Source organism: Mastomys coucha, unplaced genomic scaffold (assembly GCF_008632895.1).
Source record: "Mastomys coucha isolate ucsf_1 unplaced genomic scaffold, UCSF_Mcou_1 pScaffold9, whole genome shotgun sequence".
Lineage (NCBI taxonomy): Eukaryota > Metazoa > Chordata > Mammalia > Rodentia > Muridae > Mastomys > Mastomys coucha.
In genome coordinates this window covers 88,593,768-88,616,138 of record NW_022196915.1, presented here as the reverse complement: position 1 = coordinate 88,616,138, position 22,371 = coordinate 88,593,768, and the positions used below count along the sequence as shown (strand labels likewise).

The window sequence follows — 22,371 nt, the reverse complement described above, 5'->3', positions numbered from 1 at the left end:
ACATTTTCACAGGGGGTGGGGAGAAATGAGTGTACTGGTTACTAACTCTTTCGTAGTCAGAGCTTTTTTCATTTGTATTTTGCTTTTTAAAATAGGTTCCCACTTCAGAGCCCGGGGCCAGGAACTCACTATGTAGCCCAGGGTGGCCTCGAACTTCCTCCTCAGAGTTCCAGATGCTGAGATTACAGAAGCTGGCCACGGTGACTCCCGGTTCTCAAAGTTATTTTTAAAAGACTCAAATATGATGGTCTTCCCAGCCATTCCAAATAAAATTGCCAAAGGCTACTGTGCCCTGGCCAGCACTCGGCCCAGTTCATCTCCACGTTGGCAGCACTGACCTGGGTACAGGCCACAGCAGAGCGGTCAGTCCTGCGACTCACAAGCATCTCCTCTGGTCAGGTCTGGGTTCTCTCCTCTGGAGGGAACCCCATTACCTGGAGAAAGCCTCCAAGGACAGTTTCCCCAGCACCGTCCGGGCTCTTCCTCGTGCTGTTAGTAAAACCCGGAGCTGCGGATTTCTCTTCGCTTTGGCAGCGCTCGGCCTCTGGACACCCACAGTTCGGAGGCGGAGGGGGTGGGGCTGGCTGGGAGACGGCTCCTATTACTGAGCATGTGCGGGGCGGCGCGCATGCTCCGTGCGGCCGGCCGCCTCCCATTGCGGGCAACTCCGGCGGTGGCAGCGGCGGCGGCGGCGGCGGCGGCGGCACCGCCTCCTCCTCACACTCCGCGGGTGGCGGGGTTAGATGAGCGGCCCCGACAGCGGTGAGGGCGGCGCGGGGAGGAGGAGGAGAAGGCGGCGGCGGCGGAGGAGGTCGCTGTCTTTGTAGTGTCCCTGCTGCGGGCGCCCGAGGCCGCCGCTCCAGCCGTCGTCGTTGGCGGAGCCTGTGAGGGCGCGCGCGTGCTTGCCCGCCCGGCCCGCGGGGACGAGGAGGAGGCGGCGGCGACGGCTGCGGCGGCTGCGGCGGCTGCGGCGAGGATGATGATGTGCGCGGCGACTGCTTCCCCCGCCGCCGCCTCCTCCGGGCCCGGCGGGGACGGCTTCTTTGCAGCCGCCACCATCTCTTCCTCCCCGGCACCGGGGGCGCTGTTCATGCCGGTTCCTGACGGCTCGGTGGCCGCCGCGGGGCTGGGGCTGGGGCTGCCTACCACGGACTCCCGGGGTCACTATCAGCTGCTGCTGTCAGGCCGGGCCTTGGCGGATCGCTACCGGAGGATTTACACCACTGCGCTCAGTGACAGGGACCAGGCCGGCAGCAGCACTGGACACCCGGCCTCCAGGTGAGTCTCCCGGGCGCCCTTCCTTGACGCGTGTGCATCTGTGCCAGCCCCCCACACACCCCGTGTGTGTGTGTGTGTGTGTGTGTGTGCGCGCGCGTGTGTGTGCGCACCCGTGCGAGTGTGTCCACATAAATAGCACCCGGCTTTCAGTCAGGGCTGCATGCTGGTGGTAGAAGCAGTTTGGTGATAGGAGGGTGTGGTGGCCACGGGGTCTGTGCGTGCCTGTGTGTGTGTGTGTGTGTGTGTGTGTGTGTGTGTGTGTGTGTATGTGTGTGTGTCTTTCTTTCAAGGGGAAGGAGGGAAGGTACACAAGATGGGTAAGATCAGTCAACGCTAGATAGGATGATGGTGCTGGTCTCCCAGGGCACGTGTGTATTGTTGAGAAAGGAGGCATGGGTACAGAGGGAGAAGACCACAATGCACGGGAGAGAATTTGCAATAGTCGTAAGGGGATGTGTTCGCGTTTCTAGTGTCTGAGCTGCAGTGTTACTTGCACGACCCCTCCCCATCACATTCCTTCCTCCAGCTGCCCTCCTTAAAAGCTGCCTTTCACTTTAGGGTGTAGATTAAAGATACTGATGTTTGTAGGATGTTGTAGACAAAAAGCTAGTGGTTTCATTTTAGGAGATTTAGGAATAAAGGATACAGATGGGGATGTGTGCAGACGTCGGAAGTGTCGGAGAGGGGTTTTTTAGAAGTGTGGTTTGATTCAGGAGCTTTTTGGCCTTGAAATGTGTTTGCAGCTGCTGCCTTGCTCTGATATCCCGACCGGCCATTTCCCTTCATCTTCTGTTCTATTTCCTGCCACTTACAGATTTGAGAGTACAGGGAGTTTTGTAGGAAAAATGGAAAAAATATTCCCTTTTGCCAGTTTTTAAATGAAAAACTTTAAAAATATGTCAACCTACTAGGGTTCACCTGAGTAGCTCTCTGGTCTCTTTCAATTAGATGGGCTACACCTTCAAGTTACTTGGTATAGTTGACAAATCACTTTCATTTTCCTTTTCTTAAAATATGGGTCCTTTTTTGGCTAAAGGCTCTCCCATTCTTTTCTTTTCCGTGCCTTAACTTGTCACATACCCTGAAGGCTGGTTGCTGACTCCTTTTGCCAGCTTTGAGAGTGGTAATCTGGAGTCTCCTTTGCTTCTTCCTACAGTCTCTTACAGGGCATTCAGAAAGCATAATAAGATTTTTAAAAGTGAGTTTACTGAAATGTTTTTTCCCCCCTCCCTTACTAAATCAGTATGGCTTATTAGGGAATACCAGATACCCTTTTCTCCCATTATAGGAGGTTTGTAGTCCATAAGTCTAGCTAGTGTATCAGTGTGTGTTGTGGCTTATCTGCTGGAGAGGGTTGTAAAGATGAGCTTTATTCACACTTTTTGTAGATAAAGCAGCCTTATCTATTTGTTGACAGGATTGGGAGTATCCGTAGTTGAGTCATGGATGTAAATGATCATAACTACTTTTTGCTATTTAGGATGAAGGTAACAATGTCACAGGTGTGGTTCTTGCTGATGGTTTTGGAAAGCATTCGCATTAGAGAATTTACCTTGAGAATTAGGTTTAAGCTTGAACGATGCATCTCTAAATTATTGTACTGAGGTATATCCGCACAAATTCCTCTTCCAGATTTAAAATTACATTACTTCTAAACTTATGCAATAATCTGTGATGTATACTCTTGTTTTGACTTTCTACTGCTTTTTAAGTAATGACTTGGAGTAGTAGACAAAGTTAGTTACAGGTTCATGTACTTAAAATTAGTGATTTTTAGTTTGATCAATTCTACAAACTGTCAAAACATGAGGAATTGCTTTATTAATCTCATGGAAGCTAACCTTACTTTGATAATGCCTTCCAATGCTTGTTCATAATATTGTTTACTATAGTTCACTCTCCCCATTTTTATCTACAGCTGTTCTTTATTGTGAATTGAATTAAATTTGCTCACTAAAAAACTTAAAGATGGCAGGGAAGAAGAATTGGGATTTAGTTTATTTATGTAGGGCATTGACTTAGACAGGATAGATAGAAAATAGAGCCGAAATTCTAGGGAGCATCCCATGAAAGGTGGGAGAAGGGACAGAATAAAAGAAATCAAGAGAAGAGATCAGAAAACAGAGAAAAGGAGCAGGAAGGAGCACCTCAGGTTCTAGGGAAGGAAGAAAATGTTTTCAGAAGTGCTAAATACCGAGAAAACCAGAACAGTTTCCTAGTCACCAAGAACTTCTGAGCCACGTGGTCATACCTGGGATAAGCATAAAGAGGGGTAGGGTGGATGGAAAGTTTTGGGAGAACCTGGGGAATATGCAAGAAGGTTATTGGAGGGCAATGGGATATTCAAGTATGGGAACTTAAGTAGAGAGGAGGATATTAAAGAGTCAAAAGAGGGAATAATTGATAGAGATCAGTGTAGGCAGTTTTATGACGACAGGGTAGCCATTGAAAAAGTTACGGATTGATTGTCCTTTACTAGAAAAGGAAGTATTTCTAAGTATGCAGACTGATACTTAATTGAAGATGAGTGCCAAAGCTATTCTTTTTGATGATCCGAATGGGTGGCATCATTTTTTTGGCAGTTATTGTGTCAGTAAGTGTCTGTGTTGTGCACTACTGTAGACATTAAAGGTAGCCTTAAGTATAATGACAGGAGCTCACTGTTTTTGCAGTGTGCACTGGGGGTACTGGTAACAACTGGTAATTTCTTCTGATAAATAATGATGAAGGAAATACAGCCAGTTTCATGGATTGAGCTGCTTGAATGATAGGGTCAGCAGAGTTCTCACTGGGAGTTGGCGCTTAAGTTGATATGTAAGGAAGGAGATCTAGAAGTGCATATTGAGGAAATTATAAAAGCTGTAAGAGAAGAGAAAACATGTGCTTCAGGGAACAAATATGTAAGTAAATTATCCACCCAAGTTGAACAAATTCAGTATTATAGATTGTTTTAGGTGTAAGATTCAAGCCTAAGGTAGGCTTGATTTTGAAGGCATTTTAATGAAATGGCTCAGAGCTTCGACTCTTGACACTACACTGGCTTTAAGTCCTGCCTGTCCTGTCATTTGCTAGTTGTGTAACCTTGAATGTTACATAACTTTCATGCCTTGGTTTTCTTATAGGTAGAGTGGAGATAATAATAATTGCACTATTTTGTAGATTAGATGAACAAATATTTGTCAAGTCCTTGGCACATTATATGTTATTAAATATTAGGGGTTTTGTTTTTTCTGAAAGTGAGGGGTTTGAGGATATGGAGAGAAGCAATAGTCTTGCCTGAAACTGTTGGTTTTTGGATCAATAATTGCTGAATATGGGATTAGGTTTTATGCACTCAGTGACCAAATACGTATGTTTTTGAATGAATAAGACTGGATGAAATTATACCATTTTTTCGGAGAAAGTGGCCAGCCAGGCAAGGCAGAAAAAAAAGTTTCCTCAGTTTTCTGAATTACCATTCATAGATAAGCTTCCATTTGGGGAGTGCCGCACTTCTGTGGTGGGATTGCTTAGCTTGTAGACTGCCTTAGTGGAGTTTTACCTTTTTTATGTGTTAGGTTGCAGTGTGTGTGTGTGTGTGTGTGTGTGTGTGTGTGTGTGTGTGTGTGTGCTTAACGTGTTCTGCTCTGTAGATGCTGTCAGGCCTGGAACTTATAACTTATATTATAATATTGCTGGTGGTTGGAGTCACAGTTTTTGTGTCACCAGGCCCAGCCTGAATGTTTTGTCCTGTGTTTTTGAGATGAGCTGTCATGTAACCCTAACAGGATCCCTATGTAGCCCAGAAGTAAAAATTGTCGTCGTGGTTCAGCATTCTGATGATTATAGAGAGCTGGCTGGCTGGTTTTTGTAACTTTTTAGAGTAATCTAAAGGCTGTGTGGCCACACATGTTAAATGTCTTTTAAATGTTGGCTGCTTTTGTTATTATTAAAATCATATTTACGATTCCAATCTGCTTATTATGAACCTTACTAGTTAGAAGATAAATGAGGAAAACTTTTAGTTGACTGATTCAGGGTTAAAGTATGACTGGAGGTCAAAGAAAAGTAGAAATTGAAAGCTTTGCTTGACTGTGGGGAAAGGGAAGTAGTGCTAGGAGGGAAGTGGTAAAATGAGCTAGAAAGAAAAGCCTGTGCACTGGGGCTCGCAGCAGCAGAGCAGCCCTGCTCCTAGGATCAGAGAACACTATGACTAGCTGGGGATTGGTGTCCTTTTTCTCAGCTAAACTACTACTAGTTTCTTCGCTACTTCTTTCTTTTAATTAGAAATGCCATTTGACTGGCTTGTTGATATACTCTGATAATCCCAGCGTGTGGGTGGTAGAGGTAGGAAGGTCAGGAGTTCAAGGCCAGCCTCTGGTATAAAACAACTTCAAGGCCAGCCTCTGGACTTGGTACTCTATCTCACAGTAAAACAGAACAGAACAGAAATGGTATTTGAGTCCATTCCATCTGTGCTTAGAATTTGGGTTGTAAGAGGTTAAGCAGTCAAACCTATGAATGTTGAGGGTTATTAGATGTTCAAGTTCCTAGTCTTGAGTGTATTGTCTGTTTGGGGATGAAAGACAAAAGGCAGATACTTAAGGGGAATGTTAATAAAAACAACTATTACGAGATGGTGCCCTGGGCCTGCTCAGCTGCACGAGCACAGGTGAGGAAGGCAACCTGTGTGTAGGTAATGCTAACATTTTTATTACTGCTAGGATGTTGGTATCAGGAGGGAGAGGGGTAAGAATTCACTGCAGGATTGGAGAGATCAGCCAAAAGGACAGTATCTGGAAGGAGAAGGAAAATTAGATTTTGATCAAAATTATTGGGAAAATCCTGATAGTTTTGATCTAAGAAGAAATATTATTATAGAAGGGGACTAGGGAATGATGTGGGGTTGAATTAGTGTATGTGTATCTGTATTGAGGGTAGTTAATACTTTTCTTTACATAGGTGTTAAATCTGTAAAATTTTGTATGTTCTATAAACACATTAAGACAAAGGTATTACTCTGTTGGTATACTGATTGGTAAAAATGTAGAATGAATTAGTCTCCTAGCACAAAAGAAGTGAAAAAATATTGGATCTTATAAAAAATATGTTCATTTAATAAATTAAAATATGGTAATTTAATCATAATATTTTTACATTATAAGCTACTCAGTTTAGAAGTTCACAAAACAATTTACTGTTTTTCCCAACAACTGACTAAATATGTCAATTCTTCATTAGGGGGTGGTATTAGGTTAGTTAAGACTTAATTTATATATAATAAAATTAACCCTCTTTAAATATTTATTTAATGAATGTTAGAATATTTCCATCACTTCACAAAGCTTTTTTAAGGCCTCACATTCCTACCTCCTGGTTACCATTATGACTATATCTAGCATTCTGCCTTTTCTATAATAGTATGTGAATCTAGTTCCTTTCAGGGCAGGGCCGTACATATTGTTGATGCTTCTGTCTTCCATTCTGTGTTTTCTGTAAAAGGAAATTAGGCCTTAAGACCTTCTTGGATTGTGTGTAGACATTAGCAGGAGTATTTGTGGGCATGCTCCCCAGTCCCAGGTTACTGGCTTTCCTTACTTGAGGGGTGCTAACACCAGTACCCGTCAGGCCTGCCCCTTGTAGTTATGCTCTTCAGTTTGCAATGCACACAGAACTATGGGAGTAAGGACTGGCACTCTGCACCCTTCACAGAATAGTTTTAATATCCTTTGATAGTCTTTGACTGAGTCAGTAATTTTATTAGAAGTTTAAAAATGTTTTTCTCTTCTCACAATTCTGTTAATTTTTCTGTATTTATTAGATAGTGCTTTTTGGTGCCCTAGACCAGTGTGATGTGGTGGGGCTACAGTTAGCCTCCCAGATTACCCACCTTCCTTACCAGATTGAGTCACATGCTTTTCTAGCTTTAGGGGATATTGAGAACTAAAAGAGAAGATAACTGAGTTCCCCAAGCATGCTCTGTGCTGATATGGTAGTGCCTGGCCCATTTGCCTAGCGGCAAGACAGTATTTATTTATTTATTTATTTATTTATTTATTTTTATTGGGTATTTTATGTATTTACATTTCAAATGCTATCCCGTTTCTGGTTCCCCCTCTGGAACCCCCCTTTCCTATCCTTCCAAGGCAAAACAGTTTTGAAGGATCCTCTCAACCCGAGCTTCCCTGGAGTAGTGGTTGAGGCCTTTCTCTGGCTGAATTGCAGTCCAGCTTCTGCTCAGAACTACCACTTTCCCTTCCCCTTCGTTGTTGCTTCTGGGAGCACGCCTCAGCCTCAGTAAGTTCTGGTGTGTATATCTCCTTTTGAGTCAGTTCACTCATTACCAGGAACGGACTTAGGAACATTAGTGCTGGCTGGGATGAATCACATTCTAATAGTGTCAGTTGAACACTGCTGCTACTGCAACTCAGCATGTACAGTTGTGTAACGGTTAAAACTGCCATGTGGGAGGCCGTTTCTGTGATTGGAAATGTCCTGGTGGGTACTATATCTTGGACTTTTGAGAGGCTTAGAGAAGTAGTCATTATAAGGCTAGTATAATGAGCCTGCTGCTGCTAAATGACATTGATAGATGAGAATGATGAAGAAAGGCTGAAGATAATTGGGCATGAAGGGTAAGAGGAATTTTCTTTTTCTTTTTTAGTAGCATATAGAGGATTACCTGCAATGGGAATAAGAAGCAAAGGACAGGCCAACCAAAGGCTTAAGTTGAAGGTGCTAGGGTGGATAGAATTCTTGTTTGCTATAATCATGGTCAGTGTTTTGATTGGGTTGAAATGGATTCCTGACCCTTAGAATGGAACCTCTGTCTGAATTGATGTACCTGTAAACCTTTGAACCTCTAAATTTTTCTTCGTCCTCTAGGCTTCCAGAAGTTGCTTAATTATGAGTAGAAAATGCCTTGTTGAAGACTGCCTCTCCTGGACCATCTCTGACCTTCTCACTCTTAGCTTTAACAAACCAATAAATAGAGTCAAGGCTTGAAGGCACTGGATATCTCTCTCTCTATGTGTCTCTCTGTCTCTCTGCTTTTCTCTCTCTCTGTGTCTCTCTCTGTCTCTGTCTCTGTCTCTTTGTCTGTCTCTGTCACACACACACACACACACACACACACACACACACACACACACACACACACACACACACACCCCTACATACACGTACGTTCCTAAACTGAACTGAGATACTCTAAAGCACCACAGTAGACACACAGAGAAAATACCTTATGACCTTTGACCTGTTGCGCCTGTCTCCCCACTAGTTTGAATAGTTAATGGCTTTGATTTAGTTACTACTACATGTCTTTTGATCCTATTTTTCAGGTAGGCTTTTGGTGGTTGTGATACAAATCAAGCATTACTTGTCAGAAATGTGCAACTGCACAGGAGGGTGGCCTCGACAGTCTGACTCCATGATTGAGAATTGTTACAGTGCCCAATAGTTGCCCTTAGCACAGGGATTATTTTAGACTAAGAATCCACTTTATATCAAAGAAGGATCGGTGAGATCCATTTGTCTCATCATACACCACATGAGCCAGAAGCTGCTGCTCTGGTAGGACACCAAGTCTTTTGATGGCAATCCTGGTGACAATACCCTGGCTTGAACATGATACTCTGCAAGGATGAGCACTCATCCTTTGATAGTCGCAGAAAAAGAACAGCATCATTCTCAGTGATACAGTTGGGGAGTTTGTGTTTCCTGCCATCTGAGCGTGAGAAGGAGGAGTTAAGAGGTACTGGTTCTTAGATGAGAAACATTTAAGAACAAAACACAGAAGGATCCTGTTAGACTTGAAACTACAGTTGGTAGGGCTCCGAGGTCCAAAGGAATCTTTCTTTGGATAGGGCTTATGGACTTGTCTGGAAAGTAGGGTTGTCAGCACAACAGAGCACAGTTTGTCACATAAGTGGTCCACTGGTTCTCTCAGATGTAAGTATTGTAGTTATCCTCAAAAATTGAATTATTTAATACAGAATAACAGTTATTCTGTATTAAAGATTGTATAGGCTCAGTGTTCATAAATCTTTGATAGACTCCAGCTGAAGCACTTCGTAGTATGTGTTTTTTCTTTAATAGCCTGATAGCTTGTTTCTTTAAGACTTAATAATATCTGCCGTGTAAAGGTGTCATAGTTTGTTCTCTGGAAGGGAATCTTGGCTGCTTCTAGGTTTTGACAATTATGAATGAAATTCCTATAAACATCCTTGTGCAGGTTTTTTGTGTGGACATAAGTTTTCAGCTTCTCTGGATAAATACATTCCAGAATCTGTAATTGTTGTTGAATCATATGGCCAGGATATGTTTAGTTTTGTAGGAAACTGCCAAATTCTCTCCCCAAGTGGATGTACCATTTATATATATGAAACAAAGCTTTCAGTAGCGAATGAGAGTTTACGGTGCTCTGTGTCCTCAGTGACATTTAGTGTTTTGATTTTAATGAAGTTCTCAACTATTTTTTCCTACTTCATGCTTTACCATTTTATTTAAAAACTGTTGCCATACTCAGGGCCATCTAGAGCTTCTCCTATTGCATTTGCTGAACACTGTATTGCTTTGTGTTTTGCATACAAGTTTTTTTTGTTTTTTGTTTTTTTTTTTTTTGTTTTTTTTGAGACATGGTTTCTCTGTGTATCCCTGGCTGTCCTGGAACTCACTCTGTAGACCAGGCTGGCCTTGAACTCAGAAATCCGCCTGCCTCTGCCTCCCAAGTGCTGGGATAAAAGGTGTGCGCCACCACTGCCTGGCTGCGTACACGTTTTATTTTCCATTTTGAGTTAATTTTTTGTGCAGGCTGCAAGGCCTGGGTGTCTAGTTGTTCCATCATTCTTTGTTTCATTGCTTTGCTTTGCTCCTCTTCTAATGCCATTTGGCTGTATTTCTGTGGGTCTATTCTGAGTTCCCTGCTCTTTGTTCTGTTGGGCTGTATCTCGTTTCTTCAGTGCTACTTGGTCTTCGTTACTGTAGTTTTATAGGAAATCTTGAAGTGAGATATTTTCTTTTTTATTTTCACATTGTCTTAGCTATTGTGGGTGTTTGTCTCTTCTCATAAACTCTTAAAATCCCAGAAATAACCTACTAGGATATTTATTGAAACTCTCTTAGGTCAATGGATTAGAAAGAGGACATCTTGATAATAATATTGAGCTTTCCGGTCTGTATCTATGGGATATTTGTTATTTAATTTCTTTTATTAGAATTTTTCAGTTTTCTTCATTTAGCTCTTATAAGTATTTTAATAGATTTATACTTTTATATTTCTTTGAGGATACAACATTTTTATATGATACTTCTGGTATATAGGAAAACAATTGACATACACCCCCCCACACACACACACACAATACTAATGTTTTGTGCATACATGCTATAATCTTTTACTAGGTATACTAGGGTTCTTTTGTTTTCTCTTCTTTTAGATTTTTGTTCCAGGAGGCCATGTCATCCTTCTTTTTCTTGTTTTATTGCATTAACTGTAGTTCTCACAGAGATACTGATAGAGTGGTGAGGGTACACCTTTGCTTTGTTCCTGATCTTAGTGAGAAAGCTTATACTTTCTCACTGTCAAGTCTGATGTCATCTGGAGTATTTTCTGCAAATGTTCTTTTTGCATGTTGAGGAAACATTCTTGATTTCTAGTTTACTGATAACTTCTATTATGAACTGGGGTTGAATTTTGTCAAATATCTTTCCTATATCTTTCCTGCATCTATTGATGTGATCATCTCATAGATTATTTTTAGCCTTTTTTTTTTTCAGATGATACATACCTAGCTTTAATACATTTCACTTTGCTTGCTATGAATGTTTTTGTATGTTGCTGGATAAAATTTGATAAAATTTAGAGGTTCTCTTTTACATATACATTCATGAAAGATGCTGGCTTGTACTTTTCTAATACTTCATTGCCATGCCGAGTTTAATGTGTTACCCTGGCTTCATAAAGTGAGCCAGTGTGGTGTGTTATGTTTCATGCTTGATGGATTTCACCAGTGAACTTCTGAAAGGCTGCTAAAGTACTCATCTGCTGCTGTCTCATAGTTCCCACAATTTTAGGATGTCTAGGTTTTGTATAAATTCTGGCATGTTTTGTCTTTCAAGGATGAGTCTGTTTTATCTCAGTCACCAAGTTTATGCATGTAGTTATTAATATTTCCTTTTTTATTTTAATGTCCAACTTGTTTCTAGTTTAGCTTTTAAGTTTAAAGAACCAGCTTTTGGTTTGTTTGTTTGTTTCTAATTTATTCTTCTCTCATATAATGCATCCATTCACAGTTTCCCTTCCCTCCATTCCTCCCAGTATCTTCTCTACCCCAGATCCACCCCCCCCCCTCAGAAAAGAGCAGGCCTCCCAGGGATATCAACTGAATACAATGCAACAAGACAAAATACGATTCGGCACAAACCTTCATACCAAAGACTGGGCAAGGTAATCCAGGAAGAGGAAGAGGGTCCCAGGGCAGGAGGAAGGACAGCATGTGACTGCTGTGCTTACTTTTGTGCTGGCTTCCCCTCAGCACTGTCATTTCCTTTTCTCACGTAGAGTTATTTTACCCTGACCCCAGCTTTGGAATCTTAGGCCATCCACTGTAGATTTTTATTTTCTAGTCTGAAAACTGGAAGCTTGGGCTACTTTCAGTGCATTCCAAGCATTTTAGTAGGCTTCCCATTTAGTTAAAGTATTTAAAATTTTTATTTGTGGGTTTTTTATTTGATTAGCATAGTACCTAGGATTATTTTATTTAACTTTCAGATATTTAGTAATATCATAAATACCATTGTCAGTATTTCTAAATATATACTTTTTATAATTTTGATTTTTAAAAACTGAATTTATTGGAAGCTTTTATGGATGTTTATGAAGATTGTATTACATCCTTTCCATTCTCCCATGTCCTCTACCACAACTTTCTCTGTTCTCCTTCCCTCACACTGGTATTGGAAAACTAATTCTCCCTTTGTGGGTGGGGCCTTGGGCAATTTCTTCCAAATACATTAACATTTGTTGAAAAATGTTATTTTTTTCTTTTGCTCACAGTCTGATAATTATGCCACTTGCCCTTAAAAAGAATATTTTTTTCCCTCTTGGGTTTAGTTGTTCTATAAGAGTCAGTATATTGGTTAGGATTTTGTTTCTGTGACAGATATATTATACAGAGAGATTTACTCTGGCTCAATTTTTGAAGTTTCAGTTACCCTGGCAAGGCAGAAACCCCATGGAGATGGGCATGACAGGGAACTTCCCCTCATAGCACTCAGGAAACAAAGGGGAGGAGCCGGAAGGACTTAGAGCCACTATGGCTCCCAAGGCCACCCCTTCCACAGTCTCACCTAATAATCTTTTAAGATTTGAATCTGTCAGTCGCTTATGCCATTAATTAGGTCAGAGCACTGATGATCTAGTTGTCTCTAGAATGACATTATAGATATACCCCAGATTCTAATCTTTAGGTGTATCTTTCAACCTAATCAAGTTGACAATCAGTATTAACCATCACAATCAATTATTTAAATTTGGGTGGAGAGTTGTTTGGACATTTTGTATATCTGTATTCCTTTTTTTTTTTTTTAAGTCTTAGCTAACTATACTATTAAAATAGTTTTGGCCCTTTAATTTTGTCAATGGTTGCTTTATATAATTTTAGTCTTTTCTGTTGGGAACATCTACATTTATAACTATTAAAAATTCTGGTGCATTGGTGCTGGAGAGAAGGCTTAGTAGAGAGCATTTACTGCTCTTGTGGAGGACCCATGTTCAAGTCCTAACATCCACATTAGATAGCTTACAGCTTCCTGGTCTGAGAGGGATTCTATGCGTCTGGTCTCAGCAGATACCTGTATTCTCTTCTTGTGTTGTACTAGTACACGTGCACGTACATATACATGTACACGTACATATACACATACACGTACATATACATGTACACGTACATATACAGTACACGTACACAAACATAATTTTAAAACTCCTGGTTCAATTTATTGTTTTTATTTTACTAATATCACGTTTCCATCTCTAGTAATACTTTTGAATGAGTTTACTTTAGTGATATAAAAATAGTTTTTAAGGGCTGAAAAGATGGTTTAGTGTTTAAAATGCCTGTTAGCAAGCTTAAGGGCCCAAGTTTGGGTCTTTGACTACTCACATAAAAGCCAGGCTGAGCCGTGGAAGTCTGTACCCCAACCCTGGGTGATTGATGAGCAGCTATAGACAGATCCCAGAGGCTTACTGCCTCCAGTCCAGCCAAGCAGTGCGCTCCATGTTCCCTGAGAGAACCATTCTAAGAAATTAGATGGGAGAGGGGTCAGAAAAGCTCTTTGCTGTGTGTGAAGATCAGAGGACAGCTGTTCAGAGTCACTTCTGTCTTTGCACCATGCTTTGAGGCAGGGTCTCATTGTCTCTGCTACAAGTGCTGCTGTGGAACGCCCTCCCATGCCACTGTGTGCGTGCTGACATTACATGCTGGAACTGGCACATCACTCTTTTATTTATTTGCTTAATTTATTCTTTTAAGGCTTATCTATTTGTTTTATGTTAAGTACACTGTCACTGTCTTCAGACACAGGAGAAGAAGAGAGCATCAGATCCCATTACAGATGGTTGTGAGCCACCACGTGGTTGATGGGAATTGAACTCAGGACCTCTGGAAGAGCTGTTAATGCTCTTAACCGCAGAGCCATCTCTCTAGCCCACATCACTCTTTTATTTCGGTTCTGGGGTTTGAAGGTTGGTCCTCAGGCTTACATAGTAAGCACATTGGCTTGCTGGGCTATCCTCCTAGCCCAAATTGGATAATTTTTATTGATACATTTTCAAATTTATAGATTTTGTGTTATCTCAATTTTCTTAATGAATTACTTAATGAAATTTTAAATTTTATATTGTTCAATTCTATTTAAAACTTTCTTCTGTACTGGGAACTTTCTATGTATTTCAATTGTTTTTGCCTTTTCTTGATGGAATATTTTTATAGTAGTGCTATTATATAATTATAATATATTATATTATAATTATAATATTATAATTATAATATCTAGCAGATGTGTCTAGTTTTCTGGTATTACAAAATGGTGTCATGAATAAGCCAGGGCGAGTTGCCTCCTTTATAGATCATGAAGCTGTCATTAAGAGATCATACTCGGGTTTGAGGAGAGGGCTTATTTACTTCAGTGCTTGTTGCAACCATGAGGACCTGAGTTTGTCTCTTCGGCACTCACATAAACACAAAACAAAACAAAATAAAACAAAACAGGCATGTAACCCCAGAGCTGGTGAGGCAGAGACAGATGGATACCTGGAGTTTGCTATTGAGACAGCTCAGCCAGTTGGTAGATCTGGATTCAGTGATAGACCTTGTGCCAAAAGCAAGGTAAGGAAGGAAGATTCCTCACTTTGCCCCCTAGCCACATGCACATACAGAAGTAAGAGACTGTAGCAGGTATTCTTAGTGGACTAGCTGTATCTTTTTGACATTCATCTCCAGCTGTCTCCTTGAAACATCTATGACTTTGAGCCTTGGAAGTCTGTGCAGGACTTTTTTATAGAAAGTTTCCCTGAGAAATATTTTTAACCAGTGATGAGTAGGAAACAGATAAGCAGCTCATTTTCCTTCCGTAGTTAGAGTAACTGTGAGCCATGTTCAGTGGTAGAATTACCCATCATGGGAATAAGCTTTGTAATGCTCTGTCCTTGTTTGCTTTCCATTGGTGTGACAGAACAATGGCCAAAGCAACTGGAGGGGGAAAGGTTTTATTTGTCTTATAGCTCCTGACCACATTCCACCACTAAGACGTCCTGATCTAGTGGGAACTCAAACAAGGGCAGAGCCAGGGACCATCGGGAAACTGTTTACTTGTTTGGTCTTCATGGCTTGCTAGCTTGATTTCTTATATAAGCCAGGCCCACTATCTCAGCGGTTGTACTGCCCACCCTGAGCTGAGCCTTCCACATCAATCATTAAGCAAGAAAATGCTCCAAAGTCATGCCCATTGGCCATTTTGATGGAGACAATTCCTCAATTGAGGTTTCCTCTTCTGGTTGAAGCCAGTTTGTGTCTACTGACAAAAACTAGGAGCTTTTATTAATCAATTCATTTTTCTTAAGTCACTCATGATTTTCTTTATCAGAGGTCACATCTCAAAGCAACTGTTGCCTGTAGATTCTTGAGGCATCTTGTGGCTTTGAGGGAATACAAATCAAGATAGTTCAGTATAGGAATAATAATGTGCTTATTACACATTTATGAAATGCTTTTATTTTCACTATGTTTGCCCTCTAGGAGTCTGCTTGGAAGTCTCTTGTTTTATCCACTTTATTCATAGTGTTTTAGAGATATGTTAGCTTGTCTTTCTTGTATCTAATTCTGCTATTATCAGTAGTATGTGTTAGTCTCTAGTTATTTGGGTAATCTCTCTGAAGTTTAGTGTGAACAATTTACAGTTGTGTCATGGTATGTGTTTCCATCTTATCTGGGCTGTGTTTAGAGTGTGATTCTGTAGGTATGATCTACAGAGCCACACTACTTTAGAAGTTTCTCCTCTTGCCCCTTACTGGTTTGTTCACTCAGTTTCTTCCCTCCCTCTCTCCCTTCTTCCCTTCCTCCCTCCTTCCTTCCCTCTTTTCTTCCCCCTCCCTCCTTCCCCTTCTCTTTTTCTCCCTCCCTTCCTTTCTCCCTCCCTTTCTCCCTTCCTCCTTCTCTCTTCCCTACCCTTCCTCCCTCCTCCCTACCCTTCTACGTTCATGTCTTCATTTCTTCTCTTTCTGCTCTGTACACAGACAGCATAGCTTTACAGTTCTCTCCATCTTTCCTCATTCAAAAATGAACAATGGAGTGGTTATAAGCATAAATTTCAATAACACATTTAAGTATATGCAAAAACTATATTTTGTTTAAGTTCTGTTTTAGCTTTATTCCTTCCACAGCATTGATGTCATATTTGCAATTCTCATTTAATAGGAAATACATTTTAGTTTCCATTGTGACTATTATTTGGAGGCATTTTTTTCCTTTTCTTTTTCTTCTTTTGGTTGCCAACATTTTAACTTTTCTTTCTGTCGTTAATCTCTAGTTTTTCCTTGATGAATGAATTACCTAATGTACAGCAGGCTGAAGCAGGAAGTAGTAAGTTTGAGACCAGCTTAACCACCATAGTGATACTGAGGGTAACCTGGATTCTGTAATGGGACCCTATATCTTATCACTGTCACCACTAACAGAAAGTATTCATTACTTAGTGTCATTGTGGACCATGTGTACATCAAAGGACTACTAGTGGTTTGTTTGCTTTAATAGTAGTCATCTGACTGAATGAAGCTCAGTTCTTGTTTGTGTCTAAATGTTCCACATGTCTATAAAAGACAATGCTAGAGACATTGTTCATGACTGAACTGTGTTCAGGGCTGTTTCAGGAATTAATTGGAAATACTGGTCAGGCCCAAGCAAAGACTAATTTACTAATTTTTTTTTTATGAAATTTAAGTATCTTAAAATAACTTTTAAAGTAAAACATTCTAATACAATACAATCTAAAGGTATACTAACTTGGTACATGCTAAGGAATGGACCTTAGGAAATAATTCAGTCATTGTTTTCATAATTAAACCATGTTTCTGTAAGAGCAGAAAACTTTGTATTGTAACAGAAACACTGCTTGGTAACACCTAGTGGTAACGAGTCTGACCTGAAGTATTTTAGGCATTGTTGATTGGCATTGGGTGGCATCATTGTATGTATCTATAGTACAAAGTGTGCTCAGAACTAAGACTGAGGTGTAGTTTTGAGATACAACCTGGGGACTAATGCCAGAAAGACCTGGGACTCATAATGTGCTTGATACTGAACTAGGCTTTGTCTGCTGTATGCACAGAAGCTTTCTAAGTATGGTCTTTTGTTTATTCGCTTGGTTTTTCATTTTTGCATTTCTTAGGTTCAGTTACACTCATGTACTAAGATTACAGTGTACATTAAGATGCTGCTGTAGACCAGGCTTTAGCAAAAGATGGCCAGGTAGCAAACCTAGTCTAGTTCTTGTTTTTGTGTAGCCCACGAGCTAAGACTGGATTTTACAGTTTTAAGGCTGAAAAGAATATATATATATATATATATATATGTAAAATATTTTGTGATACAAAAAAATGACATAAAATATGAATCTAGGAATAAAATTTTACTCATAGCCATGCTCATCAATCTCTGTTCTATCTATGGCTGTAATTCATGCTGTGGTGATTAAAGAGATCTTATGGCCCAGAATGTAAATTATTTAATCCACTGGTGTTTTACAGAAAATGTTTGCCTATTACTGCTTTAGATTGCATTTAGAGATTTTTAAATATAGTTTTCTTTAATATATAAAATTAAATAAAAGATTGAAACCTTTTAATCCCAAATATTCTATAAATTTGGATTCATCAAAACTTGGCATTTGAATTAAAAGGAACTAAAGAACTGATTTAAATGAGAGTTTTAAAATTGTAATTAATTTCTGTTTTGTTAGGAAACAGAATTACTAATAAGCTTATAGAGAAACTAATGGCATACAACAGCAAATTTTGTATGCTCAGTTTTTATATTACAGAAATATTTAATCTTCCTTAAATGATACAACAATTTTAAAAATATACTTTTAAAAGAATTTTTATTTTTATGTTTTGTACGTGAGTATTTTGCCTACATGTGTATATGGAAATACATCGCATTCATGCTTGGTTCATGCAGAGGCCAGAGGATGCATAGGCTTCCTTGGCAGTTGTGAAGCATCCTGTGGGTGCTGGAGAATCCCTCGGTTCCTGTGAGATCAGCAAGTGTGTTAAGTGCTGAGCTGTCTTTCCAGCCCCTCAATGTATTTACGATATTTACCTCACTTTAAAAGCATTTTTACTTTTATGATACCTTCACAAGTATGAAGTTCTTTTTGTGGCGATAAAAAAATATCTTACAAGACCAATTCTAGACATTCTTCTTGGAGCTTCTATTGATTTAGTATTTAAAGTCTTAAATCATCATATATTTCAAAGTGAATTGTTGATGTATAAGACTGGTTTCTGGAGTTTTGTCTATTTTTAGATATCATGAAAAAATGATTAGTTCTCAAATGAGGTTAGGTGTAAGGATGTTATGTTACTGACAAAGCAGTTTTATTTTCCAGTTTCCAGTGGCTCTTTTAAAAACTCCCTACCTTTAAACTGCATATTGAAGTGGCAGAGGAGGCCCTAGTCAGATGTTAAGAGAGAATGCTGTGAATGATCTCAGTCTTTTTAGACTATTTTAAGTGAATGGTGTATACTGTTTTAAGTAGGAGAATTGCCCACTTAGGAGGAGCGTGGATGTGCAGAGGTGTGAACCTTTGCCGTGGGCCAGGTAGAGCGTGGATGTGCAGAGGTGTGAACCTTTGCCGTGGGCCAGGTAGAGCGTGGATGTGCAGAGGCGTGAACCTTTGCCGTGGGCCAGGTAGAGCGTGGATGTGCAGAGGTGTGAACCTTTCCTGTGGGCCAGGTAGAGCGTGGATGTGCAGAGGCGTGAACCTTTCCTGTGGGCCAGGTGGTTGCAGAGGTCATTTATTAGAGTAGCTCCAGTAGAGATTCACATAGAGATCAAGAGTCACTATTATGAGATATAGATTTCTAGTTCTTGTGATTATTTTGATGTGAGGAGTGAAACGACAGGCAGTGGTAAATATCAGCTTTTCATATGCTGTCCACCCAGGTCCGTCTTAGGACACATCAGTAACCTGAATGGAGCCTACTTTCCTTTTTTGCAGATTAACTTTGTTATCTGACTTCTTTATTTGGAAATAACCTTCCTGCCTACAAATGATCTAGTTAATTTTTTCTCTTTTCTTGTTTTCTTTTTTGCTTTAGAAAAAGGACTTTTATTTTTCGCATATGTCTTGGATCACAAGTCCAAGATCAGTGTTGTCTCCTCTGTGAGCCCTAATCTCTTACTTTTTGCTAATTTTTAATCATAATTTTCTATATAATATATTTTGATCATATTTTCCTTTCTCAACTCCTCTAAAATCTACCCCTACTCAACTTTATCCACCCAATTTTATGTTCTCTATGTCAAAACAAAACAAATAAAACCAATGAGATAAAAAATAGCAAGACAAAAAGTGCACAAACTTGCGGGTGTGTACACAGACACATACACTGACACACACATATACCACAGAAACCCATGGAGTCCATTTTGTGTTGCCAAATAGTCATAGCCATGGAGACTGCCCCGGAGTGTTGATATCTCCAGTGACACCTCATTGGAGAAAGTGCGTTTCTCCTTTTCTGAGCAAATATGAACTACAAAGAGCTTCTCTGTTCAGGATGGACATTGTGACTACTTCCCCTTCTCAGTGAGCTGATTTTAGTGTAGTTGAACCTGCATAGGTCATCTGCTGTCTATCAGCCCTGCTATGTCTGAAGGACGCTTTCCCTGAGTCTTTTCACCTTCTCTGGCTCCTGCAGTCTTTTATCACCTTGTTTCAGCATAGATTCTGAGCCTTAAGGGGAATTGTTTTTGATGAAGACATCCCATTTAGGGCTTAGTGCTCCAAAGTCTCTTATACTTTGCACTTTGGTCAGTTGTGGGTCTAAGTTAACTACCTTCTATTACAAGATATGTCTCCACTAAGCATTGAGTGATGTTCTGATCTCTGGGTGTCTTAGCCACTGTTCTGTTGCTTCTTAGTAGTGTAGCATACTTCCTCATGGGCTACACTTTCTACCTTCCTTCTAAGGGGCTGCTTTGCCTTGAGTCTGGGTATAGGTCTAGAGGAAACTATTGGTGGGCCCCGAGGAACCTCAGTATTGTCTTGCCCAGCATTTTCTTCAGAGAAAGTCACTGTTGGTTTATCAGACAATAAAAGATTAATTTCCTCATGTGAAAGAGGCTCAAGGGGTGAGGCTAACGGTACTACTTCCTCAGGTTAGGTAAACCCTTGAGAATCTGAGGATTCAAAGTTCTCAGCTTCAATAGGGTCCTCCCATACACCCCCACCCCAAGTTATAGGATCCCATTCTCTGCCAATAAATGCCCTTACTTTAACCGCTGACACCCTCTGAGGCTGAGACTTGAATTTTTGCTCTGATTCAGCCAACCTTATAATGAGGGCTTTGGTTTGATTTTCTGAAACTTGAGCTCTATGGCTACTAGAGAGAAGATTCTCTTCAAGGGTACACTTAGAAACCTTTAGATTGTTTATTCACATTGTAGCCATTCAGTTTTATCACAGAGCTCATTCTTTTCCTTTATCAATTTATCCAGAGATGCTAAGAGCAATGAACCAGCAAATTAATTTTCCTTATTTCTCCCCAAACTGTAGAAATTTTCATATTCCAGGTCTACTAATCCATTTCCAGTCACAATTGGCAGATCAAGATAATCAAAGGCATTTACTTCTTTTTTTTTTTTTGGTTTTTCGAGACAGGGTTTCTCTGTATAGCCCTGGCTGTCCTGGAACTCACTCTGGAGACCAGGCTGGCCTCGAACTCAGAAATCCGCCTGCCTCTGCCTCCCAAGTGCTGGGATTAAAGGCGTGCGCCACCACTGCCCGGCTGGCATTTACTTCTTTAAGTTTGAAATATAGTTTCCACCATTGGCCTTCCTTATTCTCCAAGCTCCCAGGAGAGAGAGAAGTTTCAGTAGTTGAAGGTGTCGGTGAATTAGAAAATGCTGGCAAATAATTAAGCCAATTCCAGATACTAAAAAGATTCATCCTTATACTTCTGCTCCTTTAGAACTACTCCAGGTACCAACTTCTGTATTACTCAGGGTTTAGAGTCACAGGACTTATGGAATGTCAGTATATTAAGAGGGTTATTGTACTGACTTACAGTCTGCAGTCCAGTTCATCCAGAAATGGGTACCTTAGAATGAGAAGTCCAAGAATCTACTAGTTGCTCAGTCCCATGAAGCTAGTTGTATCTTTTGTAGAAGCTGGAATCCTAAAGAAGTAGGTTCCGACAGATGTCCTGGCAAATAAGTGCAAGCAGGCGAAGGTGAGCGAGTCCCCCTTTTCCCATTATCCTTATGTTCTCCAGCAGAAGGTATGGCCCAGATTAAAGGTACCACCACACCTGAGTTTGGAACTTGCTCTGTTCCAGGCTGGTCTTGAACTCAGAGATCTGCTTGCCTCAGTAGCCTGTAATACCTTGTCTGGACCTAAGCGTGGCCACTATGCCTCAAGATCTGGATCAAAAGCATGTGTCATCCCATGTCAAGATTTGGGTCACAGGTTGTTCTCCATTTCTGGATTGTAGTCAAGTTGACAACAGGAATAGCCATCACAACGACCAAGGCAACTTTTATAAAGGAAAGCATGTAATTGGGGGCTTACTTCCAGTTCCAATGGTTTAGTCCATTGTCATCCTGGCAAGTGTCATCATGGCATGGAGCATAGTGACACTCAGTGTCATTGTGGCATGGAGCATAGTGACACTCAGTGTCATCATGGCATGGAGCATAGTGACACTCAGTGCTGGAGCATAGTGACACTTAGTGCTGGAGCATAGTGGACACTCAGTGCTGGAGCATAGTGGACACTCAGTGCTGGAGCATAGTGGACACTCAGTGCTGGAGCATAGTGGACACTCAGTGCTGGAGCATAGTGGACACTCAGTGCTGGAGCATAGTGGACACTCAGTGCTGGAGCATAGTGGACACTCAGTGCTGGAGCATAGTGGACACTCAGTGCTGGAGTATAATGGACACTCAGTGCTAGAGTAGTAGCTGGAGGTCACATCCTGATCTACAGACTGAGAGTGAGTCTGGCTCTGGCATGGGCTTCTGAAAAGCGTAGTCTCTGTAACACACTTCCTCCAGCAAGTCCGTAACTCCTAATTGTTCTAATCCTTTCAATGGTTGCCATTTCCTTGGTGATTAAGCATACAAACTTATGCCACAGCTTCCATCACAATAGTTATAAGATCTTAAGAACTTCAACATCTATGATTGTTACTGTGCTTATCTTTATCTCCTCTTCATCTTACTCCCTTCCATCTTCCTTCTTATTCATTTCCTTTACCTCCCTTTTCTATCTTTAAATCATTTAATTACATTCATCTATTTGTTAGTTCTCTTCCTTTGTATCCCCCTC

The 22,371-nt window shown here is 40.7% G+C and overlaps 1 protein-coding gene across 16 annotated transcripts in view; it reads left to right on the top strand.

The window, feature by feature from the left end:
- Positions 1-632: 632 nt before the first annotated feature.
- The window catches only part of Mycbp2 (MYC binding protein 2), a 234,193-nt gene continuing 212,454 nt past the window's right edge, over positions 633-22,371 (top strand). For 14 of the 16 annotated variants that reach the window (XM_031362817.1, XM_031362814.1, XM_031362807.1 and 11 more), the window contains exon 1: positions 977-1,278. In XM_031362817.1, the coding sequence (XP_031218677.1) occupies positions 977-1,278 (302 nt within the window). Of the gene's footprint in view, positions 1,279-22,371 lie in introns of all 16 variants that reach the window. The other 2 variants (XM_031362810.1, XM_031362803.1) reach the window with 1 other exon arrangement.